At 41.3% G+C, this 18,982-nt stretch overlaps 1 protein-coding gene across 5 annotated transcripts; it reads right to left on the bottom strand.

Annotated features, from left to right (window-relative positions):
* Positions 1 to 667: 667 nt before the first annotated feature.
* NCOA4 (nuclear receptor coactivator 4) lies at positions 668 to 18,019 on the bottom strand. 5 transcript variants are annotated; one of them, XM_020796852.3, is made up of 10 exons: positions 17,878 to 18,019; positions 8,135 to 8,286; positions 6,964 to 7,104; positions 6,700 to 6,788; positions 5,974 to 6,082; positions 5,497 to 5,574; positions 4,803 to 4,946; positions 3,669 to 4,655; positions 3,374 to 3,463; positions 668 to 1,994 (listed from the first exon to the last, which is right to left on the bottom strand). In XM_020796852.3, exons 2-10 carry the CDS (start codon positions 8,273 to 8,275, stop codon positions 1,989 to 1,991), a joined length of 1,785 nt encoding a protein of 594 aa, XP_020652511.2. In that variant the 5' UTR covers positions 8,276 to 8,286; positions 17,878 to 18,019; the 3' UTR covers positions 668 to 1,988. The 5 variants fall into 5 exon arrangements, with proteins under 5 accessions (XP_020652511.2, XP_078247141.1, XP_078247140.1 ...); XM_078391015.1 differs by having other exon boundaries at positions 5,497 to 5,571; XM_078391014.1 differs by lacking the exon at positions 17,878 to 18,019 and adding an exon at positions 9,993 to 10,142 and having other exon boundaries at positions 8,135 to 8,290.
* Between the last annotated feature and the right edge of the window lie 963 nt (positions 18,020 to 18,982).

Below are 18,982 nucleotides of genomic sequence, written 5' to 3'. Positions count from 1 at the left end.
GTGGTCTTTGTTTCAATTTAGTACCTGCAAGCTGCAGCAGCTTTTCTTACAATTCACTTGATATATGCATTTTCTAAAAGGTCTGTGTTTCAGTAGTTTTTGACAGGTCATGTGAGTAGATGCGTTATATGTCTATGAGGGCTTTCAACTTTAGACATAAGCCAAGTGTAAGCAGCAAGTCCCTTAAATTCACCATGTTCATCTCTGAACTGTGAGCAATGAGAACTCATTAGATGTTAGTGAGGATACTGCTGATTTAGCCCCTAGCCACTATACCTTTTGCCTACTCAAGTATTCTGTTCATAATAGAATGTAAGAGCTATCCTATTATGTTCCTAGCAGGTTTAGAAAATACCAGTCCATTAACAGGTGCCTCAGTAAACAGTGAAAATTCCTAATTTATATGTAGTACCATGAATCAGCTTTACTGCAGAAATTAGTACCAAGGGCTCAGAAAATTAGATTTTTTCCCCCAAAGAAATTCAATCTAAAGGAGAAAATAGCTTTGGCTCTAGAGCTAGGTGCACCGCTGAATATAGTCTCACATATATCCAGGATGAGCACACAAACTGTAAAAGGAAGCAAGATATTACTATCAAGTTGTTGTGGTAATTATAGCATGGAATATTAACCATATGAATAATACAAATCTTGCAAGACGAGGCACTTTTATTCACAGCAGTGGTTTAATGGAAGGACTTTATTTGTATCAACAAATACTGAGTTAATGGGAAAGACAGAAAGGACTTATTTTCCACATACCAGGGTTCTTCCATTTTCATTAGTGATTCCATCCTACTAACCTGAGCAGTACAAACATTTAGAATACATTTTAGTAAATGGCTCAAAATATAACTGGCTAAGGAGAGATGGGCAGCGAGAGTGGCTAACACCCAGCAGTAAGTCTCAACTAGAGTAGGCCCACTGAATTAGTGGGGATTTGATGCGTCCACTCCTTTGTAAGTTCTACTGATTGAACAGGCTTACTCTATTTGTAATTTATTACTGATTTCAACCAGTAACACTCTGTGCTGTTGATAGCCTAAGCCTGGATAGCTTTTAGACTGAAGCAGGATTAACTGAACACCAGAGTCTATCAGAACTACTTCTGTATGCTCTGCCTCAAAACATGTCTTATAAAGTTCATTTTTAAATCAACATTTTCTTTGCTCTGAATGCATAAAGTTGCTTTCATCTTAAAACATGTCAAGATGCTATCATTTTTTATAAAGTTAACATAAACTGGGGTTAGATAACCTTGCTATTCAATACAAAAATGCTCTGAATTCAGCAATGTGCTTTAAACAATGCAACTTTCATCTACTCCTCATACTTGTTACCTTAATTAAGATGACATCAAAGTAACTGGGAGCCCTTATTCATCTGCTTTGCATAAAGTCTTTTTTAAGATGTGTTTCTTAAAATCAATTTAAAAAAATATATAGAACATTTCAGCCACATAGTTCATACAGGTCTGGAGCACCTAATTGTTGTGTAAGAGCCATGTCATCAGACATGGCCTTAAGTAACAATTAAATATATTTACAACAAGAACTGATGGAAAGAGAGATCAAGAGCTGCTCTTCACTAAAAATTTCTGCTAAACCGGTTTTCCCTCCCCAGTATTTGAAATGATTTCTGAATCCTGTTATCACACACTCCCATATTCTCAGTGATCAGGAAGCAAGAGCCAATGTACAATGGGTATAGTCCCCAAATCAGGAAAATATTTCAAAGCTGACTTCAACAACTGCAAAGTCTCGAGATGACATGTCTAAAAAAGATCTTGGCATCTTAGCCCGTAGGATACATACAAAGACACTGTTGCTTACATGTTGTATAAATCAACTTTGCGGCAACAATTCAGCTAGATGTAGCTTTTAAAGTTTAGAAGAGGCAGATGTCGGACACAAAGTTTAAAAGCAGCACTCAGTACAAATGTGCGGTGATCAGCAGAAAGATGGCGTGTTTGAAATGGTTCGGGTTTTTCACATCTGGAAAAAGAAAGAATTAACACAGTGAACAGAAGACAAAGCAGGAGATGGTAAATTCTGGAAAAACATTTGATTCAGCTACTGGGAATATTTTAAGTACTGCTCAGATTGTGCAGCCATGTGTGTGGTGTTCTGAATGATCAAAGGCATTGGCATAAGATCCTAGGTCTTTAGGAAACTCACTGCTCTTAATCTTCACTAGAGAAACAAAAACCCTGCTTAGCCAAAATGTTCAAAGGCAGTCTCCAAGACAACATTATGGCTTCACTTTTGACAAACTCCTTTTTGAGTCTGAAGAATGTAGCAAAGTCTATATGGGACTTTTGCATTTTTAGGACTTCCAGAATTTTCCCAGAACCACCACTCTACCCCCAGGCAGAATTATGGAAGTGAAAGCCTTCAAACCAGAATGGTTAGACCAGCTCCTCCTACCTCCCACGCTCTGCTCTGTCAAACAGCAAGAAAACTGTATGCTGAACTGCGAGAGTGCTAAGAATCTCTACAACTCACAAAGGTGCATAAGAGGGGGAGCCCCAGTGGACTGTATAGAGATAGTTCCACCGGAGGCTATCACACATGCACTTTTGCAAGTCGCAGAGATCCTTGGGACAGTGCGGCTGGGCAAATCCCAGGACTGGGGAACTCCTAAAAATGCCCAAGTGTCATGCCTATTCCTATATACAGTAGTGCCCCGCTTGACGATGATAATGTGTTGCAGCAAAATCACTGTTAAGCAAAATCATCATCAAGCGAAAAAAAACCCCATTGAAATGCATTGAAAACCAATCAATGCGTTCCAATGAGCGAAATACCTGATCGTGCAGCGAAGATCCTCCATAGGGCGGCCATTTTCTGCTCCCTATCTTGCGAAATGAGGTCAGCAAAACAGCAGGGAGCCATTTTGAGAGCCGCCGATCAGCTGTTTTAAATCGTCTTTAAGTGAAAAATCGGTTCCTGAAGCAGGGAACCGATTGTTGTGAAGCGAAAAAATACCATACAAACATTGTTTTGCGATCGCTATATCAAGCGATTTCGTCATCTAATGGGGAATTGTCAAGTGGGGCACCACTGTAAGGACAGCTGAAACCAACAAATCCCTCCCAGTGCTTATGAGAAATACCCATTTTATTCCTGAAATGTCCTATTATTTTGGCCTAGAGCCAGTTCACAGAACAGCTGTCATCCTTAATTATGCACTCGGCAAACAAAGAGTAAACATCATGCAACCCAGTGCTCTGCAGTACTTACTGACAAAACATGGCAGTGGCATATAGGTTGCACTTTTAAAACAAGGTAGGTTTCCGTGTTTGCAGCTGAGCAAACACATTAAATTTCCATCTCAAATCTAGAATAGAAAATAGGAGACCATTTATGATTACCTGTAAAGGAGTCCGATAGAGCCACTTTTCTCTATCTCCATTCAGTTTCATACAAGCAAAGAGATCACAAACTGTAGGAAGACCGCAATCCTAAAAGAAACAGATTTTCTTACTATTCAAGTCAATCTAGAAGAATTGCTATTTTGTAGCCTGTATCTCTGAACAGTTAACAGATACACTAGAAATCACAAACATTTTTGAAGAAATACTAAATATTAGACAAACATCTAAATATTAGACAAACATGCAGTGCTATCATCTTCAATGTTTTTTGTCTATTAGTTGTGATACATACATGTGCCTGTTTGCGTAGAAGCCATTTATCTTCTATTGGAAGCTGGCTGGATGCTTCTATGTTCTTTGAAGACAACACCCAACTGTTGACATTAAGGGGGAGGTGAAATGGTTCCAAAAAATCCAGAAGTGAACTCTTACAACTCATCTCTGCCTTCTCTGTGCTTGCCTTCTCTTCTGTGTTTGATGCTTTGACTTCTGATTTGACTAGCCAGGCTGATAAAGGAGTATCAAGCAATGCCTTCAGTGGTTCTACTACATCAGGGCTTTGTTGTTCTGTTGTAAGTAACGCCTGTTCTTCCACTGACTGTTGGGAAGGATGAAGCCAGATATTCAAAGCAGGTTTGGGTATCTCAAGCGGAGTGGTTGAGCTAGGGGTCTGCCCTACTGGCATGCCATTTTTATCCTTGCCTTCTTTCCTAAGGAGCCACTTGCATAGAGCTTCCTTCTCACAGTTTTCATCACACATACACTCTGAAAAACTGGAACATGGTTCATTTGCTCTACAAACATCTTCTACTTTCAAAGGGGGTGGCTGTAACCAGGAATCAGTGGTGGGCAACTTCTTTCCTTCAAGGTGCTCACTGAGGCACTTAAGGTTTCCAAGATTTTCTATCTCTATACCCTTCGCCTGACTGCCACAACAATTATTGCAGGCATCAGATTTGGGAAGCCAATCACTGATACTGTATTCTTCCCTGAATGGCTTAAATACATGTTTCCACTTTTCTTCCAAATTATTCTTGTCTGATATAGGTGGAGTAAGTAGCCAGTCAGAAATATTAATCTCTTCTTGTCCTGTGACCTCCAGTTCATCTATTTTCTCAATGGAAAAGGTGGAGTCAATGGTGGAGGTGGAACTCTTACGTCGGTAGAAATCAACTTTTTCAGGAACATCTGGTTGTTGGTTCTGCAGGAGCCAGTTCTCCAAATTTTTCAGATTTCCCCAAGCTTGTTCCAAGTAACACACGTCGGAAGATTTTACATCCTAACAAGGAAAGCACCACGAATAATTTAACATCATTAAGAAAACTTCCCAAAAGTTACAAGATTATGCTCCTTCATAATAAACAGTGAAATACTTCCACCCCATCAGTACTGAAAATTCTAAAACAACTTCCCAAGTATACAGTACCTGGTTGGTCTCCTGTGCATGTGGGTTTAAAAGCCAGTCCTTGCAGTTGTTGCTGGGAACATAAGGAGTATAACAGGCACTATCAGGTTTGCTTCCAAGAAGCCAGTCAGAGAGTGGGCAGCCCAGGGTACCAAGTACAGGTTTCTGCAAAATAAAAATTTGTCAGCACATTTACATCCCATTTATTTATTTATTTATTTATTTTATATCCCGCCTATCTGGTCATTAGTCCATGATGTGGGGAATTCATATTTTTCTGAAGGATATAACAGCTTATTTATAAATAGAATTCTATCATTTGTACAAAGAAATATATTTGGAATGTGAAGTACTATTCTGTCTTTACTGAATTTTCAGCAGTGCCCAGCATGGTGAATCTAGAACAGGGGTAGGCAAACTTTTTTGCCCACAAGAGCCAAATGTGACAGAAAGCCACACAGTGACAAGTACACATGCCTGAAACCTGCTGGTACTCCTCCCTGTGTCTTATAGAGGCCCACCACTCCCTCTGTCTTACACTCACCCACAATCCCCCTTCACCTCTATTTATTATCCTTTCTTACCCTTTTACAGTGTGTCAGATCCTGATTTTTTTCCCCCTCACAAATATTACTCTGAAATTAAAAGACCTCAAGAAACAAATATCTGGTTGTCATTACCCAATCAGATTTGCAGTAGATAAATCTTAAACTACCTGCTCCTGTTTGGCTGTCACAGGACAGTTCTGTACGTAAATCCAAGGGCCACAGTCTTCTTTGTCAGCGGTTTGCTGCTGAAAAAAACCCACAGAATTTTATAGTCTATTAAATATTGCTCAATGAAGGTTTAAAATAACAGTGTAAGCTAACTGCTGTGCTTTCAAATTTTAAGTTAATTCAAACAAGTACTATCAAGTGTTATATCAAACAATAATAGGTTGGGTGGTGGTTTTTAAAATAATACACAGAAAAGGTCATTGACTAAGCATCAGAAGCCTGCAATTAGTTCTATGAACTAAAGACCAATTTCCATTGTCCCCCCCACCCCTTAAAATTTGGTCACATCACACTGCAAGGTGGTCTTGAAACAAAGGGGGAAACAGCAGTCAAGGTGAAGTGCTAGCTACCAGTCAAAAAATCCCTACTAATTACAGGCTTTCCAATGTCACCCACACAAAAAAACTCCAACTCACCATTGTCTTGATTGAGCCAAATGTTGTAATAGCCTGGCGAAGGTATGGGACATCAGCCTCAAAGTTCAAGATGGATGTTTCTTCTGGCTGGAGAGTTAAATTGCCGAGTCTGCACGGGCAAAAAAGGAGGGAATGCCAATTCAAATGATACACCTCATAGAGCTCTTGTTCATAATGAAGTGACCAAGCTGCAAAGAGCCAACGTCCAGAACTTTATGACTCACTGTACTGATCTGTACCAAGGGCTACTGGGCATCTCTCAGTTTTTAAAAAAACACAAATACTGTAATCTCCATATTTTAATCCACAAACAGGTATATCTTGGTGGTAAAGCACTGTCGAAGAGGCTTATAATTTTTACATCAGGGCAAGCAATTTTTGTGGGTCTAGAAGCAGATTTCAACATACATGCATTCCATATCATTCAGGGCAAGAAAGGCCACAAAAGGTGTGAAAAACACATGGAAGATGAGAAAGGTAGTGATCAAAAGTCCACTTCTGGTTTTGACAAAGAGATGGGGGGTGGCACCAAGTATCACAGTATTCTGAGCTAAAGTTTAATTCAAAAAGTGAAAGCCATTAGATCCAATTCCCTTTTAGAAAGACATATAGTGTGCCATGTGATACTTCATAATGCACAATGAAATGGACAGTGTTTGCCACTGAAGTAATTCTAAATCCAACATTAAGCTGAATAATTGTGCAAAACTCTCTAAAATTGCTTACCTATCCAAGCAGAGGGAAATCTGATTCGCAAGGTCATCACTGTGAGGCTGCTCCAGTTGATGGATAAGGCAATTGAATTGTCCCAGCAACTGTAGGATGGGGGGAGGGAGTGACAATTATGTTATTTTATGGAGAACAGCATGAGCTAGCATCAGTAAGGCTTAGATAAATGGAATGATGTTCTTATGTCAAGGACAAGCAACACAAGCTCAAAGCTATGCTACTCTGGTTCGGAACCTGTAAGTGGGACTTGTATAAGCTTACCCAACAGAGTTGCTGTGCTTGTTGCTGTAAGGCCTCCTCCTTCAACTGCTGAATGAGATCCACCTGTTCAAGCAGCCAGACTTCACGACTGCGCAAGCATTCTAGGTGGCGGCTGATGCAGCTGTGAATCTGAGCTTTTACCTGCAAGACAGATGCCACATCCAATCACTGGCTGTCAGCCAGGCTGGGAGCTTAACTGATATATGTCTTATAGCAATTCACTGAAGCCTCTTCTTTAGAAATATTACCACCTTTCAGCAAATAATGCAAGGGTGAGCCTCCACCACAACAGGGTAAAGATCCAGGATGAAACAGTATCCTGAAACAAACGCCATCACCCAAGACATGGATGCAGTGAATCTTCACTGGCAGGAGCCTCAGTGATCCAGGCTGGAATTTGGGACCAAATATGCATTTATTGCCTTATATCAATGGGATGTGGGAAGGGGTTGAGTTCAGAAAAATATGCGTTCAAGGGTCTGAAATATCCTTTTAATTCCAATGTGTGATTAGGCATCATGTGCTTAGAAATTGAGAATGGGATGAAGCTCAACTGAATTCACATGTAGCAAGAATATTGTGGCATTTTTAGAATTAAAAGGTTCATCTCGGTGTCATCTTTCACAGATTATAATCCACTTCCTCAGATATCTACATTAAAAATTACCATATAATCCAACACACCGCAGAGCACTAGATCCACACTATATAGGTATCATCTATTCCCCAGTAATTAAACCAAAAAGACAGCTGCATATGGCAACTAAGATGCAGTAAACAAAGTTGTAATACAAATGAACTGAAAACAGTCCTCACCAATCCTCAGACTTCCACATGTGATACTACACAATGGTAGCATTTATCTTGCAATTTTAACTGACATATTTTATTTTTATAACCACAGGTTTTGACAACACTGACTCCTCAAGCTTAAAAAAAATCTTCCTAGACTAATGTAAAAGCATTCTGCCACACAATGTATTTTAGGAAAATTAGCAGACTTTCTTGATATCCACTTTATTCTACATGAAATGATTTAAAAGGATAAAATATTCAGGACCTGCAAGACACAATTAGCCCTGTGATAAGGTCCACTACAAATGGGAAAGCATCAAAACAGCTTCTATAACATTTTAAGCACTGCTATGTTTTTCAACCTACTGCCTCATACCTCTCTCCAATTGTCTTTCACTTGTTGTTCAGCCTTGACTATTCCACTGATTGCTGTCTCCAGGTCCTTCTTGGCTTGAAGACATTTGTCAAGTGGCTCTTTGCTGCCAGAGCTCCCACTTCTCTCCTGAACCAGGCTCATCCTTCACAATTCTGAAAGGACAAAGAAAACAAAGTCTGTCATATACCCTGAAAAACATAAAGAGAACTGGCAATAAATAGTGGTCTTTCTACTATTATACACCAACTATTTTCAGGCTCCACTACACTGCTAACCCAAGCCTGCCTTCAATGTGCCAGCAACACCTCTTTTTCTTTTTTATTATGGACCAACCTCTATCTACTGGACCAGCCATCATCACTTCCAGCATTACCTCTGGACACCCCAATAGAGGTGCTCTTAGCACGGAAGACAGATTTTGAGGCCAAGCACAAAGGCTCAGAAGACCTGGATTGCAGTAGGTTTGGAGAAACACTTTGACACCGTATAGCTAGTGCCAAAGGTTACAAGGATCCTACAAATTCTGTGTTCACTTGGTAAGAACAGCAAAGCAGCAGCACAGATAAGCTAAGCAGAGACTAGTCAACTTTGCCCCAAGTAATGTACAATGCTTACTAATAAACAGCCACATGCCAGAAATCACATTAGATTCCTGCTAAAGTTACAAGCATTCTGACCTTTATCATCTCTGTGCACTCCTGTCTTGCCTACAACATTTAAGTAATCTTTGCAAGCATGTGTTTGAGGCCCACAGTTATGCTCTAAATACACATCCTTACATGGATCAAATTGATGTTCCCCTACAAATGAAAAAATAAAACCTACAATTTCCTACATTAATTCTTTCATATATCTTGAACCTTCCAAACTACATGATCAGCAGATTAATGTATGTTTGTAATGACTGTACCTTCTCAGATGGTAGCCCTGGAAAATACTGTATATAAAGCATTGAGGATTTTCTTTATACTAAAGCAACTTCTTCTGTATTTTAGACTAGCATGTTGCAAAGAAAGGCTCTACTCATATGTACCCTAGATAGGTGTTCTAATACACTGTAATATGTATCTATAGTATCTGGAAATGCTGCTGTCCATAATTTACTACTAGGTTTAGTTATAGGAAATAAAAAGTCAAAAGTAAAAGAGAAAAAAACAAAACAAAAGGAAGGGGCCAACTCACTGGCAGAAGCCAGGATCCAGAAGTTCAATGGCTAGAATCCAAAGCCAGGTTTCCTATAGCTTTAATAAAAAAACGATATTGCCCGGAGCTGGACTTGAATAACAAACTTGATATTGTTCAGTTCTTATTTTTTTACACACACAGCAAGATATGTTGCATGCCTCCCTCATACAGTAATGTATTGTTCCATCTCTGTGACAACCACTTCAGCCTTGCTTTTGTCCTTTAAACGACCCAGACCCTACCCTATTCTTTTCCCAGAAATTTGCACCTTGGTTTCCAACATGCTGAATTGTACATCCAATGCCTGTAAAGAAACCAGATTTTCGGGCCATGCACACCTCTTACTCTCTGGTGGAGTTTCAAAATTTCAAAAGAGGCTTCGAGCGGAAAAACAGCAAAGTGTTTCTACCACAGCAGAATGGAACTAAGCAGCAGCTGGGGATAATCCGCTTTATTCCAGGCAAACCCAATCGAGACCAGGATAACCTGCAATCCTATGCACAGGGTTTCAGTTTTCAGATCGAAGCACTTGAAGGAGTCAATGGCACCGAGTTCGACGGAGTGTTCCAACCCTACGTGGGACTGGAACGTCGGGCGAAAGTAACCGGGGGGGGGGGGGAAGAGCCTCTTTCCACCTCCCGGCGTTACTCCCTTGTCCTACATACCTGACTGGCTGGCTGCCTTCGCAGGAGGACCGACCGCCAATTCCGCTCCCCGACCGAGACAGGTTTATCAGCCAAGGCCAGGCTGCTTTAAACGGGCTGGCCTGCTGGGACTCGGCCCGGGCCCCGCCTCCCCGCAGCCCACGTGGCCAGGAGGGAGCCGCCACAGCCGGGACACGGTCTCGCACGTCGCCCGGACGAGGAGGAGGAGGAGGAGGCGGAAAACTGCCCAGCAACGCCCGGGAGAGGGAGGCGGCGCTCTGCGATCGCTCAGCCCGGGGAGGGGGGAGGCGGAACTCAAGGCAGGCGAGGAGGCTGGTTCAAGATGGGCCCTTAACCTTGATCAGCTGGGGGGGGGATTCAGCGGAGATATCACCAACTGCCCTTATGCGCATGCCTCTCTCTCTCTCTCTGTCTGATAGTTAAGCCATGTGGTCAATACAAAATAAAAGACAAATGCAAATACAGGCGATCCTCTTATAGCCATTTCTGATAATAACGTTTATGCTAAAATACAGACACCAGGCCGCCTATGTAATTTGAGATGTTCGTGCAAATCAGTGACTGAAATCCAGCAGTAGGTTGCAACTAGAGTAGGCCCATTGAATCACTAGAGATTGGGGGTGTCAACACCTATGTAAGTTCTACTGATTCAAATGGGAGTACTCTAACTGACATTATTGGGTTTCAGACAGTTCCTGAAAGTCGCTTCCTTACAGTTCTTTGGCAGACCAGATGTTTGCAAGGGTTCAGCCCTTGATATTTCCTGTTGAAGGAATCTCAGATAGAGAGGAGGGGAAGTATTTCTGCCTGGGAATCTGGAGAGCTGCTGTCAGAGCAGCTAGGACTAACCAGGCAACCTATCATCCAAACTAGTACAAGGAAGGTCCAATGTTCTCAGAAAACATGCAATAAAGTTTGTCTGCAAACACTAAAACTAGAGTCAAGTGGCACACATTTATTATAGCATAAGATTTCGTCATGCTCATAAGTGGACTTTATGTGGAAGAAATGTGATGCTACAAATCTGCCAACATTAAAGACACTGCATTACTTTGTTACAATAAAGCCCATGGATGCCCAACTTCTACAGTACTTCAAAGAACTGAATGAAGGCAACATATCTGCCTACCTTGCCAGTGATTGCTCCTCACAACAACCCTATGAGGTAAATTTGGTGAGGCGCATAAATGGCACACAACTACACAGTAAGCTTTCTTGTTGAGTACACATGTGAACATGGGTAACCTCATCAAGCTCTCCTGCCAGTATACAGTATGGGCTGACTTGTTCTTAAAGTGATCAGTGCAGTGATTGGGTCCAAGGGGATTGGGTCCAAGGCCCCTCCTGCCGCGGATGCTGAAAACTGCAGAGATATCGAACCCTCACCACAGGGATGCCGGCCAGAGCACTTCTCCATCCTATTTCTCTCAATAAATACAATTTGTACACACAAAACACAGTTTGCATGTAACCAGTCAGTCCTGGTCATATCCATGCTAAGCACAGTGTATCTCTTGCTCTTACCTTTTTTTTTCCTTCTGGTGCAACAATTTAAACAAGATAATCTTCCATTAATTATATTCCTGAATGATAAAATTAAACAAGCTTCTCAACTTGAAAATTATTATGCTATGTTTGTGTTCTCAACCGTCAAGTCGGAACTGACTTACAGCGACCCTAATAGGGCTTTCAAGGTATGTGAAATACGTAGTTTTGAGGGTTCCACTCCTCTAGTGAGTTTCCATGGCTGAGCAGAGATTGAAACCCTGTTTTGCAGAGTCCTAGTCCATTACTCTATCTATTACACCACACTAGGAATCAATAATAATAACCTTAGAACTGCAGATATGGAAGGGACCAAATGGATCATCAGTCCCTGCCAAGGAGGCACAGTGGGGAATTGAACTCTTAATCTCTGACTCTGCAGCCAGAAAACTAAACCATTGTGCTATATCCACTATATCTTTTTAATCAAACTTAGAAACTATTTACCTTTTGCACTATGTAGATTATTATAAAGCACATGGCAAAGCCCATATTAACCAGCAATGCCTAGAAAATGCTGACAAGATGGCAAGCCTCCCACTTAATGCAGGTGTTCAGTTGGTGCATTCCAAGTTTAGTTTGTTTTGCCCAAAGAATCATGCTCACACCCATCTACCAGTTTAAGACCACAAGATGTTGCAATACATCCCACCAGATCTCATACAATCACCTTGCTTAATTCAAACTACCCAAATATTTTCTGCTCATTTCATACTACTCGAAAAACAAGAGGCACATATGTTTTTGTGACATTTTGGATATTAGATGTTCCAATGTAAAATGTTTACCATAGAGATACCTGTTGTGTGGTGTTTTTTTAAATTAAATCACTCATGCATAATCTAATTCTATCTCTACTTTAAGATCTACCTTGGGGTCCTGCCAGAGTACCCCATCATTATTTATTTATTTATTTATTTGGCTTGTATGCCGCCCGCACTCTGCAAGATCACTAAGTCATTGGTCTTCTCAGATATCGCCCCAAATCTTTGCAGCCGCCTCATATCAAGCTATACATTTCCTCTTCAACTCTGATGTCTATTTGTATGTGAGCCATTAGAGGCCTAGCACTACAGTACTTCCGAATTTTAAATAGAAGTGTAAGCAAGTGATATGTATGCATATGTCAAGCAGCCCTGGGAAAGATCTATTACAAGGTTGCATTTGATTGATTCCATAGGCTGTTTTTGTTTGTTTGTTTGTTTGTTTTTGGCTTTCTAACTAAATTCTGGACATCTTTTTTGATGTGATCACTTTGAATATGAAATTTGTTTCTTCTTAAATATGTTGATTAAAAATATGTTCAGACACCTATATAAATACTTCATCCAATGTTAAGTGTGCAGTGGGGTTTCCTCTGATGCTGACATAGAACTGCAGGCGTAATGGAGCAGCATGGCTCAGAGAAGAGGCCCTAGGCTGCTTCACATATGCATATGTATCACTTGAATACATTCTGGCACCTGAGTGTATGAACTGAGTACTGAAAAATACTTTGTTTGGAATATGTAAAGAAATATGGAAGAACTGTGGTGCCAGACCTCCAGTGGCTCACATACAAGTGAATGTTGAAATTACAGACATGCATTTTTCAATGGCAGAAAAGTTAATGAGATAAGAAAGTGGACATCTCATTCCCAGTTAGCTGTCCCCAGTTTTCTCCCTTCCAAGATGCTTCCCACTTATGGGCCCATATCCTACTGAGCTTCTGATAAGTGGAAAGTGCCACCAATGTAGTAGCATGTAATGGTGCCACTGCACAAGTTCTGCCTCTTTGAACTTGGGTTCTCTTTATGGGTATCCTTATTTGCCAATGGCAAGCCTTATGCAAGGAATGCAGTCACATGTTACAGTGCTGGCAGGATTTCCTGCTCTACAGATGCTCAGGAAGATACTAGTCCCAGAGTGGTCGACCAGACCAGACCAGATGGGCGGGATATAAATCAAATAAATAAATAAATTTCACCATAAAGCACATGGCACTCCCTTACTGTGCAATGGAATATATTCTAACTAAGACTTATTCCATTTCTTCCCAATGTCCTTCGTCCTAATAAATTCAACATCAATCAGGAAGGTTACGCCTAAGTAAATGATTGTCTGTTACTCCTTAAGCAAACAGGGGGAAGTGCATGAATTGCCCTAAGAGCTTGGTCTTGGAGTAAAGCAAGTACTTTTTCCAAAGCACCTAGGAGTGTATCTTGCTAATTAAAGTAACCAATATGTAAATAATTCCCTAAAAGCTACATTAAACACCAGCAAAAGTATAAAGGGACGGGCCAGGACTAGGCACTGCAAAAAGCAATTAATTACCTTTGCAGGCCGTATGGATTAAGACACCAGTAGCAACATGCATTAATATACAGTAATACAGAAAATGCTTTTTATGTTGTTGGTTTGTTTTCCTTTTAAACTATGCATTTTAAATGTGAGTCAGAGATTCTAGAATACAAAGTCAGCTGTAAGTATTTTTAAACATTCTTTCTACAGACAACTGTTTTCCAGATGGCATTATATATCTGAAGTTCATGGCTGCACAAGAGGAAATGAAACACTTGCAACATCATATTCCTATTTCTCAAGAAATGTACTTTAAAAGGTGAAAAAGCAATATTCTGTATTTTCTCCTGTTTTGGAACTGTGTGATGTGAACACAGGATACAGCTGTATCCCTAACTCTCCTTTTATCCAAGTAGCTGAAGTAGTTCCATATCACATAACAGCAGTGACACAGTTTCCTGAATAAAGTCTAATCTACAGTATTTCATTAGACTAGACCCAAGTACTTTTTCTCATATTACTCTTCTGTATATACTTTTCAGAAAATTATAGCAGCCTGACAGAAAATATATAAGCAATTGGCTTCAAAGAAATTTCCAAAGCTTTTGTCAGATCTACAATCCAAGTCAACTCACACACTGATGAACTGCTTTTGCACATACGGGGAGCAGGTGGAATTCCATCATATACATTTTAGGAATACCAGTATACTAAAACCAGGCCTATTTATCTCTTCTATACACCATTTAACATGGTCTACTCCATGTATTTTATGACAAAAGTTCCAAGGAATGTCATTCTGATCAATGTCCTACAGTAGCAATTCACATAGCAGTGAGAATATGTACAATTTAATAATGCTTTGTCTTTCATTTATGCTATGTTAGAAACATTCCCTTCTACTTGTCATACATTATGGCAGGTAACCCTTTCTAGAGTGAGGGTAGGCAACTCACAACCCTCCACCTATTATCAGACTGCAACTCTAAGGAATCCTAGGAAACAAAGATAATGGTGAGCAATCATGGGAGCAGTAGTTCAGTAACAGGTGGAGAGCCACACGTTGCCCACCCTGGTCTAGACTCTAGAGTGTCACAATCAGCACACCTCACTAGAACAGTCTAAGGAAGCAAGCAATTATTGCCCTTTCATTAGCACACTGGAGGGGAGAGGGCCACTGCATTAATTAAAGCATAAACAGTTCCTCACTAATATGGTGAACAGCAAAGTTGGGGATGAGGGGGTGTAATAAGCTCTCCTATACTGAGTATGTTATGCAAAGGTGTTTTCTAAAAGAAGAATATCATATCTTGTTTTTGGTAAAGGCTTATTTTAAAAGAAGTCTAATCCTCTGCATGAGTCTTTAAATATTTTTAGAGACACTGCAAATCCCACAACACCTTCAAAACATGTGGTGCTTAAGTGTCATCTTTACCACATTCTTTGTACACTCAGAAACATAAGATTAGATCTGCCAAGCAACGTAAGGCCACCTACTTTACCACTACCAATTTTCCATTATCTGTGTGTTTCCGCTAAGAGATCAAGGAAAAAACAACAACTTTGTTTTGTTTATTCTTAATCAGAAATATCAAAATAAGCACATTAAACATGCCATACAGAGTCCCAGGAATTAAATCTAAGAACCCCAAGGCTTCAGCAAAAGTCACATTTGCCAATATTTCAAAACACAACACCATATGCAGTAAACATTTATCCCTGTGCTTAGTTTCTCCCTTTGGTGTCTAAGTAGAATCTGAGAAAGAGGAAGTACAATAGACACAAAAATAATAGAGATATTTCCCTTTCATAATGGAAACAAAGTCTGCTGGGGCATTTATTTTATGACATCTCCTCTGATATACCTGGACAGAACATTATGACCATTATCTAATGACCTTAGGTGCATTTAACATGTATTAATAATCATTCCAGAGTTTTTTTCATTTTCTGAAGCATAGCTTCATACAATGAGATGCAGACTGCTTTCAACTGCAGGCTTCAGAGGACATCAGATATCACAAAAGGATGAAGCCAAAAGGAAGTATTCTCGAAGTCTGTGGTGCATTTGGACCTCTCTGGACAATCTTGGGGATATAAAAAGCTCAATTTTACTACATGAAATCCGTAATCTCCTGTGGTCCAGATTTTATTTTACATCCTTATTCTATGGAAGTAAGATTTCATCAATTGTCTTACTTAAGCTCCTCTAATTTGATTCTAGTATCAGAGGAACTTAAGTAAGACAATATAATGTCAGGATAAACACACATTTTTTTCTCCCTATGCAAAGACCGAACTATTATTTTATGGTACCCCATCTTTTCACTACCTTTCATTAGTACTTTTACTAACAGCTTTCTCAAATTAAAGGCCCTTTGCTTCCATGCTGTTGTGTTCCAGCAGCCTATCTCCTAAGGAGGGACAGGACGTTTTCTCCAACCTCACAATCCCAGTTGTAAACAATCACTGACAATTTTGGAGAATGTTGAAAGAGCAGTTTACAAAAAACAAACAAACAAAAAAGATACAATCACACCAGTCAATGAAACCTCAACACTTAGGTAAAAAATTCAATCCACAGAGATATGTACCACAATCAGATCACAGAAGGAACTAAAATGTGTGAATGTACCTGCCAGTTAAGTTGCTTTTGGGCAGAAAACTCCACCTAATCCATTCTAAGGCAACTTGACCATATTGGCAAGGTAGCTGTCTCTAAGCACCTGTACAAAGAGACACTAAAACTACAAACCATGCTTCTGAAAAAGTAATCTCAGTTACATTTTATTCCCCCTTTCAAATGAGCATCTATAGTGCCCACCCACCACTTTCCCCTTACAACCAGCAAGACCTTTTAGGCAAAGCAATAGCAACTGGCCCAGGGTTAGCTGGAAACGCTGTGGATCAAGAACCTGATCTTCTCCAACCTTAATATAACCACTATACCATGACACCTAGACTACCTCCTGCACCAAAGGGTGTTATATATGTGTCTGTGTACACACATGTAGAAAAGGCACAGGGAATGTGTGGTCTTCCAGATGTTGTCAGTTTGGTGGCACAAGTTGAACACACACCACAAAGCTACAGAAGGATTCACATAGGTGCAATAAATCATCTTTACTGGATCTTAATCAGTGTGCAAAGAGCTAAATATATTAAAATGACATATAGTTCAGATTTAAAAAAACACTGGGAAACTGAAGTCACTATATTTCCACTGAATTCCATAATTGAAAGTTTTTCTTTAAAATTATCCCAAATAAAACAAAGCGACAATAATCCATCCAAACTTCTACTTGCCATTGATTTAAATTAAAGCATAGCATTAAATAGACATTTACCTTTCTCCCAAGCCCAATCAATAAAATTTAAAAATACTTTCTTTCGGCTTGATCATACTTTGTGTTCATATTTATGCATTCAAGTCCAAAGACATGTACCTGCCCTTCCTTTTAATCCCATATAACCAAAAAAACAGAACAAAACACCCCACTATCATTCCCATTTGGTGGCAATCTAGCCTCAGGAAAAAAAGTTTTGGAATTTATTTAAAACTTGGGTACTGGTGACTGGACGGTGATGGGGACATTTGGGGGGGGGGGGGGGAGCGGTGTTTCCTGTCAATTAAGCAGCGCCCGAAAACGAGCTTTCCTTAGCCGTTTAGGGCGCAGGCCCTCCAGGAGAGCGAAAGAGAGCCACACTCCCACGCCAATGTCCAAGGTTTCCATTTGCAACTCTTATATAAGGGCGTAAAAATATACAGGGAGAGGGAGGGAAGGAGGGAGGCACACGCAGGGCCTTAACGAGGAAGCGACTCCCCGTGAGGTCGACGCGTGTCGCCTCTTCAGACATGCCATTACATAACCAGCAACGGACTCTCAGACTCCCGCAGGCGAGCAAGCCTGACAGCCGGCGGCGACCCGAAGGGACACGTCAAGGCGAGCCGGGCTCGTTCCAACCCAGCGAGCCCCCTCACGAAGCCGGAGAGGACGGACCGCCCGCCCGTCCGGCCTCCCCGGCTTCGGCCTCCCCCGCCTCCGCCGGGCCCCTGTTCTGACTCACCGGTGGATCCGCGGGCAAAAAAAAAAACACCGAAGTTCCCCCGGTTGCAAAGGCAACGAGAAGGACCGCCTCCGGAGCCCGAGACCGGAAAAGGGAAGAGCGGACGCGCCTTCTCGCGAGACTGCAAAGCCCGCCCCCCCCCGAGAATGTCAGGGGGACAGCCCTCGGCTGCCCCCTCTGGTGGAGTAGTGGCATCGCCTTAACCATGTTAAGGCTGCGGAAGCGGAAGCGACAGGCATGCGCAGACGCTCCCCTAGACATCTACCGGGCCAGGGGAGGCCGTGCTTGTGGCTTCGCCCTTCTCTCATTGGTTGGGGCTGCTTTCAGGAGGTTTCCAAAAGCGAGACAGGTGTTTACTTCAAGGCGGTCGACGTGCGTTGTACGGGTCAGAGAATGCCATTATAAAACTGGCTTTATTTACCCCTGCCGAGACAAATCAACGAAGAGTCATGTGGCAACTTAAAGATTAACCCGTTTTATTTGCCCAGATGCAGGAGTAGGATCACCTTGCCAACAGAGACATCTCCTTGCCAACAAAAGTCTGCACAGTCAAAGCTATGGTTTTCCCTGTCGTGATGTATGGAAGTGAGAGCTGGACCATTAAGAAAGCTGACCGCCGAAGAATTGATGCTTTTGAATTGTGGTGCTGGAGGAGGCTCTAGAGAGTCCCCTGGACTGCAAGGAGAACAAACCTATCCATTCTGAAGGAAGTCAACCCCGAGTGCTCACTGGAAGGACAGATCCTGAAGCTGAGGCTCCAATACTTTGGCCATCTCATGAGAAGAGAAGACTCCCTGGAAAAGACCCTGATGTTGGGAAAGATTGAAGGCAAGAGGAGAAGGGGATGTCAGAGGACGAGATGGTTGGACAGTGAAGCGACCAAAATGAATATAACCCAACTCCGGGAGGCAGTGGAAGACAGGAGGGCCTGGCGTGCTCTGGTCCATGGGGTCACGAAGAGTCGGACACGACTAAACGACTAAACAACAATGACGACGAGGAGTAGGATGATACCTTTGTTTAATTTTATTTTGTTTACATGTTAGTGCAGTGCAGTCCTTCGCCATCTGATGGAACAGGCTGCAGTTTATGAAGCCTGCGATGT

This window comes from Pogona vitticeps, chromosome 3 (assembly GCF_051106095.1).
Source record: "Pogona vitticeps strain Pit_001003342236 chromosome 3, PviZW2.1, whole genome shotgun sequence".
NCBI lineage: Eukaryota > Metazoa > Chordata > Lepidosauria > Squamata > Agamidae > Pogona > Pogona vitticeps.
Note: the sequence above shows the minus strand (reverse complement) of the source record. Positions and strands in the feature narration are given on the sequence as shown.

Bases quoted from the DNA above. Each gene is read 5' to 3' on its own strand.
- NCOA4 (XM_020796852.3), bottom strand. From the start codon at position 8,275: ATGAGCCTGGTTCAGGAGAGAAGTGGGAGCTCTGGCAGCAAAGAGCCA. The intron at 7,105-8,134 runs GTATGAGGCAGT...TCTGTCTTGCAG, and splicing joins TGAAAGACAATTGGAGAGAG to GTAAAAGCTCAGATTCACAG. The intron at 4,947-5,496 runs GTAGTTTAAGAT...TTTATTTTGCAG, and splicing joins TGACAGCCAAACAGGAGCAG to AAACCTGTACTTGGTACCCT.